We start from the raw sequence: 7,339 nt of genomic DNA on the forward strand, positions 1-7,339 counted from the left end.
GGATGGTTGTTGCCCAAAACACTGACATGAGTAGGACCATCCTATCCGGAGACAGGTGGATGGACTGACAGCCCCTTCTCCAGCACAGCTGGGAGCCAGATGGTAATGTGTCCTGGTCCTAACTCCATCCCTCACAGGCTGGAGTCACCAAGACTCACAATTAAACTGTATTTAAATCAGGCCAGCCACAGTGGCTCACAACTGTAACCCTAGCACTTTGGGTGATTGAGACAGGAGGGTTGCTTGAAGCCGGGAGTTCAAGACCAGCCTGGGTAACATAGTGAGACCCCATCTCTACAAAAAGGTTAAAAATTAGCCAGGCATGGTGGTACACACTTATAGTCCCAGCTACTCCAGTGGCTGAGGCAAGAAGATGACTTGAGCCCTAGAAAGTCGAGGCTGCAGTCAGCTATGATCACACCACTGCACTCCAGCCTGGGCAACAGAGCAAGACCCTATCTTTTTTTTTCTTTTTTTTTTTTTGAGAGGGAATCTCACTCTCTGTTCATGCTGGAGTGCAGTGGTGTGATCTTGGCTCACTGCAACCTCCGCCTCCTGGGTTCAAGTACTCTCCTGCCTCAGCTGCCAGAGTAGCTGGAACTACAGGCACGTGCCACCACGCCCAGCTGATTTTTGTATTTTTTAGTAGAGACAGTGTTTCACCATGTTGACCAGGCTGTCTTGATCTCCTGACCTCATCATCCGCCTGCCTGGTCGGCCTCTCAAAGTGCTGGGATTACAACTGTGAGCTCCCAAGGCCAGCCTGCAAGAACCTATCTAAAAAAAAAAAAAAAAAGGCTGAGTATCTTATGCCTGTAATCCCAGCACTTTGGGAGGCGGAGGCAGGTGGATCGCTTGAGGTCAGGAGATCGAGACCAGCCTGGCCAGCATGGTAAAACTATTTTTTTTTTTCTGAGACAGAATCTCGCTGTGTCCCCTAGGCTGGAGTACAGTGGTGCAATCTTGTCTGTAATTATCCTGGCATGATGACGCACACCTGTAATCCCAGCTATTTGGGAGGCTGAGACAGGAGAATTGCTTGAACCCGGGAGGCTGAGGTTGCAGTGAACCAAGATAGTGCCATTGAACTCCAGGCTGGGCGACAAAGCAAGACCCTGTCTTCAAAGAAATAAAATAAATAAATAAATAAATAAATAATATACAAATCAATCTACTAAGAAACTTGCCAACCAATAGCAATTCGGTCTGTTCTTACCCTACCCCACAATACACACACATGCAAACTCACTCAAAGATTAACCATCGTGCCCAGGACACAGCCTCACTGCCAGATACTTGTGCGTTCCACCTGACATCACTCTCCACACAGCCCAGCTGACTGACCCTACAACTGGCATCTCTGGCATCTAGTGTATTCCATGAAGTTTAGAGCCAAGGGTGGCGTGGTGGGCCACCCCTCACAACTCCTGATTTGGAGGTTGGGGAGGAAGCAGTCTCCTATGTGAGCTAGAGAAGAACCCCCTCCAATCCCTTCTTTCACCATTTTTTGGTCTCCCCAGGCTCAGATCGACCAGTATGTGGGCTTGGTGACCAATCAGTTGAGCCACATCAAAGCTAAGTAAGAGCATGGGACGGAGGTGGATGGGAGGGGGTGGTGGGGAGCTTGGGAGTCTTTCCTTTCTACCCCAAATCTTCTGGAGTAATGTCCCCTTGAGAAGGCTGAGGAGGCAATTCCAATGCAGGCCACTAGGTGGTGAGCAGGAGCGGGCTTCGGGCTTTCTGGCAGTTTCCCACCCAGCTTTCCCCGTAGTCCCCAGGTGCCCACTCCACTTCTCTTGCCCGATCTCGTGATCCCACCTGTTTCTCCTTCAGGATCCGAGCTAAAATCCCAGGGACCGGAGCCCTGGCCTCTGCAGCAGCCGCAGTCTCCGGATCCAAAGCCAAAGCCGAATGAGAACGGTGTCTCTGCCCGCGGGACGCCTGCCCCCACCCACAGCAGCCCTCTGCCCCACCTCCATCTCCGTCCGTTCCCACCCACTCCCCTCCTCGACCCGAGCCTTTTCCCGGTGGGTGTCAGGATCACTCCCACTAGGGAATCTGCGCTAATTGCCTGAGCGGCCAGGACTACATTTCCCAAGAGGCTCTTCTCCAGGAGTCCAGGAAAGACGAGGCACCTTGGCCGCGGGGCCTGCTGGGACTTGTAGTTGCCTAGACAGGGCACCGCCCTGCATTTCTGTGACCCGCCGCTGGAGGCGCCGTGAGGCGTTGGTGTCTCCGGGACGCCAGTAGCCCCAAGCCGGGGCTTTGCATGGGGCCCAGGGGAGGCCTGAGCTTGGATTTACACTGTAATAAAGACTCCTGTGGAAAACCCGAGGCCTCCTGTGCTTCCAGAGCCCTCCAGCTTTCATCTTGCTGCACTGAAATGCACTTAAGTGACACTGCAGGAGAACCTTCCCCATATCTGGGGAGGAAGCTCCCTCTGCCATCTATGTAAGTTATGAAATGATTGTGGGGAGGATGGGTGCGGTGGCTAATGCCTGTAATCCCACCACTTTGGGAGGCCAAGGAAGGCCAATCACTTGAGGCCAGAAGTTTGAGAGTAGTCTGGCCAACATGGTGAAACCCCATCTCTGCTAAAAACAGAAAAAGTAGCTGGTGTGTTGGTACACACCTGTAATCTCAGCTACTCAGGAGGCTGAGGCATGAGAATTGCTTGAACCTGGGAGGTGGAGGTTGCAGTGAGCCAAGATTGCACCACTGCACTCCAGCCTGGGCAACAAAGCGAGACTCTGTCTCAACAAAAAAGAAATGATTGAGGGGAAGATGCTGACGGACCACCCATTCCAAGGTTAGCCAAGCCTTGGCAGGCACTTCCCCTGCCTGTGCTCAAGGCAGACATCACTAATGGATCCCACAGCCTGCCTACTGTGTAGCCACCTCAACTGAGCCCAAACCTATGTGTCCATCGACTTCTGGATGCCCCTTCCCCCCTAAATCTAACCAGACCTCTTCCTCATGCTACCTGATTTTCAACTAAGAGGTGTCCTCACCACCCATGTTGTTACCAGGCCAGACACCCAAGTATGGCTCTGGACTTCCACACACTCACCTCCCACAAATAATCAGTCATGATGCTGTGTCTATTCTGCCTCCCAGTCTTCTCTCATCCACCCACTTCTCCCCATCCTGATTGCCTCGGGAACAAATGCAGGGCCTCCCTGAACTTCCAGTTTCAAAACTGTAATCCAAGGCCTAGCATGATGGCTCACATCTGTAATCCCAACACTTTGCAAAGCAATGTGGGAGGATTGCTTGAGGCCAAAAGGTTGAGGCCGCCCTGAGCAACATAGCGAGACCCCGTTCTCTGCAAAAAAAGAAAAAATTAGCTGGGCATGAGCTACTCCGGAGGCTGAGACAGGAGAATTGCTAGAGCCTTGGAGTTTGAGGTTACAGAGAGCTATGATCATGCCACTGCACTTCAACCTGAACAAGAGGGGGACCTTGTCTCTAAAAAAAAAAAAAAAAAAAATCCACAGGATTGGTGTGGTGGCTTACACCTTGCACTTTGGTTGCGAGGCCAAGTTGGGCAGATCACTGAGGTCAGGAGTTCCAGACCACCCTGACCAACATGATGAATCCCTGTCTGTACTAAAAATACAAAAATTAGCCAGGCGTGGTGGCAGGCACCTGTAATCCCAGCTACTCCGGAGGCTGAGGAAGGAGAATCACTTCAACCCGGGAGGCAGAGGTTGCAGTGAGCCAGGATCATGTGACAGAGCAAGACTCCATCAAAAAAAGAAAAGAAAAGAAATCTAAACTGGGAAAGGGGGAAGCAAAAGGATGCTTGGGGAGACTGGGAAGAGATGGAGGTCTAAAGATCCACAGACCTGGGTTTGAATCCTGGCCCCACCACCCCTTGGCTGTGTGACCTTGACCACGTGACTTGACCTCTCAAAGCCTCAGTTTCCTCTAATGGAAATCTGTCATTAGGCCAGGCACGGTGGTTCACACCTACAGTCCCAGCACTTTGGAAGACCGAAGTGGGAGAATCACTTAAGACCACGAGTTCAAGACAAGCCGAGGCGACACAGCACAACCTCATCTCTACAAAAATATTAAAAACGAAAGCTGTCAACGATAACTATACCCACAGATAAAGTCCTTGGCATGGGGCCTGGCATATAATAAAAGCACAGTAAGCAGTTATAATATTGTTTCCCAGCCGGGCCTGGTGGCTCACACCTGTAATCCCAGCACTCTGGGAGGCCAAGGTGGCCAGATCACGAGGTCAGGAGATCGAGACCATCCTGGCTGACATGGTGAAACCCCGTCTCTACTAAAATACAAAAAGTTAGCCACCACGCCAGGCTAATTTTTTGTATTTTTATTTTTATTTTTATTTTTTTGAGACGGAGTTTCGCTCTTGTTACCCAGGCTGGAGTGCAATGGCACGATCTCGGCTCACTGCAACCTCCGCCTCCTGGGTTCAGGCAATTCTCCTGCCTCAGCCTCCCGAGTAGCTGGGATTACAGGCACGCGCCACCATGCCCAGCTAATTTTTTGTAGTTTTAGTAGAGACGGGGTTTCACCATGTTGACCAGGATGGTCTCGATCTCTTGACCTCGTGATCCACACGCCTCGGCCTCCCAAAGTGCTGGGATTACAAGCGTGAGCCACTGCGCCCGGCCATTTTCTGTATTTTTAGTAGAGACAGGGTTTCACCGTGTTAGCCAGGATGGTCTGGATCTCCTGACTTTGTGAACTGCCCGCCTCAGCCTCCCAAAGCTCTGGGATTACAGACGTGAGCCACTGCACCCGACGAAACAGCCTTATTTATTTATTATTGAGATAGAGTCTCGCTCTGTTGCCCAGGCTGGAGTGCAGTGGTACAATCTCGGCTCACTGCAACCTCAACCTCCTGGGTTCAAGGGATTCTCCTCACTCAGCCTCCCGAGTAGCTGGGATTACGGACATTTAAAATGTGCAAAAAAAACATGCCTGGCTAATTTTTGTATTTTTCCTTGTGATGGGGTTTCATCATGTTGGCCAGGCTGGTCTTGAACTTCTGATCTCCGGTGACCCAACCACCTCGGCCTCCCAAAGTGCTGGGATTACAGGTGAGAGCCACTGCGCCTGGCAGAAACAGCCTTTATTGAGCTCCTCCCAGTCACCTCATCCAGTGTCAGACGTTTATATTATGATTTCTCCAGTGAGATCAGTTGTGCTAGTCTGGTTATACAAATGAGGAAACCGAGGCTCAAAGAAGGATAGTGAGGCCAGGTGCTGTGGCTCACACCTGTAACCCCAGCACTTTGGGAGGCCAAGACGGGAGGATCGTTTGAGGCCAGGAGTTCGAGACCATCCTGGACAACAAAGTGAGGCCCCAGTTTCTACAAAAAAATTTAAAATTAGCTGGGCGTGATGCCTGTCATCCCACGGAGGCTGAGGCAGGGGGATCTCGAGTACGGGAAGTCGAGGCTACAGTGAACCATTTTAGCGCCACTGCATTCTAGCCTGGGAGACAAAGTAAGATTCCATCTGGAAGAAGAAGAAGAAAGAAAAAGACAGTGATAATATTCCTTTAGTCATTCCACAGACATTTACTGAATATCTGCTATGTTCTCAAGCATTTTTTAGGCACTAGGGATACAGCAATGGTCAAAAACAAAAGTGCTTGGGAGGCTGAGGTGGGAGGATCACCTGAGGTCAGGAGTTCGAGACCAGTCTGGCCAACATGGTGAAACCTCGTCTCTACTAAACATACAAAACTGAGCTGGGTTTTGGTGGTGGGTGCCTGTAGTCCCAGCTACTCGGGAGGCTGAGGCAGGAGAATCACTTGAACCCAGGAAACGGAGGTTGCAGTGAACTGAGATCACGCCACTGCACTCCAGCCTGGGTGACAGAGTGAGACTCCGTCTCAACAAACAAACAAACAAAACCAAACTGCATAGTTTCATGGTACTGATATTCTAGCAGAAACAGACAGGCAATAAGCAAATAATGGACACAGAAAATGGCACATGTTGATGAGAGTGTTGGGGAAACGTCTAGCAGGTTAAGGGGATAGAGTGGCAGAGCTCGCTTTTTTTTTTTTTGAGACCAAGTTTTGCTCTTGTCACCAAGGCTGGAGTGCAATGGCGCAATCTTGGCTCAATGCAACCTCCGCCTCCCAGGTTCAAGCGATTCTCCTGCCTCAAGCTCCTGAGTAGCTGGGATTACAGGCATGAAACACCACTCCCTGCTAATTTTTGTACACTTGGTAGAGACCAGGTTTCATCACATTGGCCGGGCTGGTTTCGAACTCCTGACCTCATGTAATTCGCCCGTCTCAACCTCCCAAAGTGCTGGGATTACAGGGATGAGTCACCTTGCCCGACCACTCGCTATTTTAAACTGGGTCGCCAGGGAAGGCCACACTGAGTGCTGATATTTGATCAGATGACAGAGTGAAGGGAGGCGGTGAGCCATGGAAACATGTGAAGAGGAGGAGATCCAGGCTAAGGGATCAGCAAGCACGAAGTCTCTGTGGAGGTAGCATGCTCAATGTGTGCAGCAAGACGCCTGTATGCCGGCAGCCATATGAAGGAAGAGGAGTATGTGAGACAGGATCAGAGGGGTCATAGGGGCTGGATTACAGGGATTTGTCAAGCAGGGTGAGAACTTTGACTTTTACTCTGAAATGGAAGTCATGGGAGAGTTTCACGCAGGAGAATGGTATTGTTGCCGAAGAATCACTGACTTAGAATAGTGAAGAATTTTTCGTGGTGAGTACACTAAAAGCCCAGATTTCGCCACGATGCAATCAACACATGCATGTAGAAAAATCGGTACCTGTACCTCCTAAACATATAAAAATTTAAGAAAAAAGAATCACCTTTTTTGTAATAAAAATTCTAACACAAGTTTGAGTTCCCTAAGCGGATGAGTAGTTTTAACTGGGATATGGTACTATCCGTTTCTGAGCCTGTTTCCCCAACCATAAAACGCAGGTGCAGAAATTGATTATGTCTAGTGTTTAAACTCAATCGGGGTAGGATGTCTGTTATCACCAGCACGGAGGACAGTCCCTGGGACTCCGTAGACGCTCAATAAGCGTTTGAATGAACGCGGAGCTCTATCGAGCCACGCAATTCCACAAATGAACAGCAGGTGTCGCACCAGCCCTATAGCCACCTGCCCAGCGCCTTCGGGGCCAGGGTGAATCAGACTCTAACAGGAACCCACTCACTCCTCCGCAGAAGGAGAATTCGGAATTTTCCGAGAAGGCGATTCTGAATGCCGAATCATGAATCTCTCTTCTTAAAAAGCTGACTTTTCATTTTGGAAAAAGGGGGTCCTGGGCCCTTTAACAGCTTGCCAGGTGCTCAGGCGCTGCTTC

At 50.3% G+C, this 7,339-nt stretch overlaps 1 protein-coding gene across 2 annotated transcripts in view; it reads left to right on the top strand.

The window, feature by feature from the left end:
* Nucleotides 1–2,331, top strand: part of RTN2 (reticulon 2) — a 15,375-nt gene extending 13,044 nt beyond the window's left edge. For both annotated transcript variants that reach the window (XM_032262627.1, XM_032262628.1), the window contains 2 exons: nucleotides 1,521–1,579; nucleotides 1,834–2,331. In XM_032262627.1, the coding sequence (XP_032118518.1) occupies nucleotides 1,521–1,579; nucleotides 1,834–1,915 (141 nt within the window). In that variant the 3' untranslated portion in view covers nucleotides 1,916–2,331. The remainder of the gene's footprint in view (nucleotides 1–1,520; nucleotides 1,580–1,833) is intronic.
* Nucleotides 2,332–7,339: the final 5,008 nt, after the last annotated feature.

This window comes from Sapajus apella, unplaced genomic scaffold (assembly GCF_009761245.1).
Source record: "Sapajus apella isolate SASKATOON/1434 unplaced genomic scaffold, GSC_monkey_1.0 scaffold130, whole genome shotgun sequence".
Lineage (NCBI taxonomy): Eukaryota > Metazoa > Chordata > Mammalia > Primates > Cebidae > Sapajus > Sapajus apella.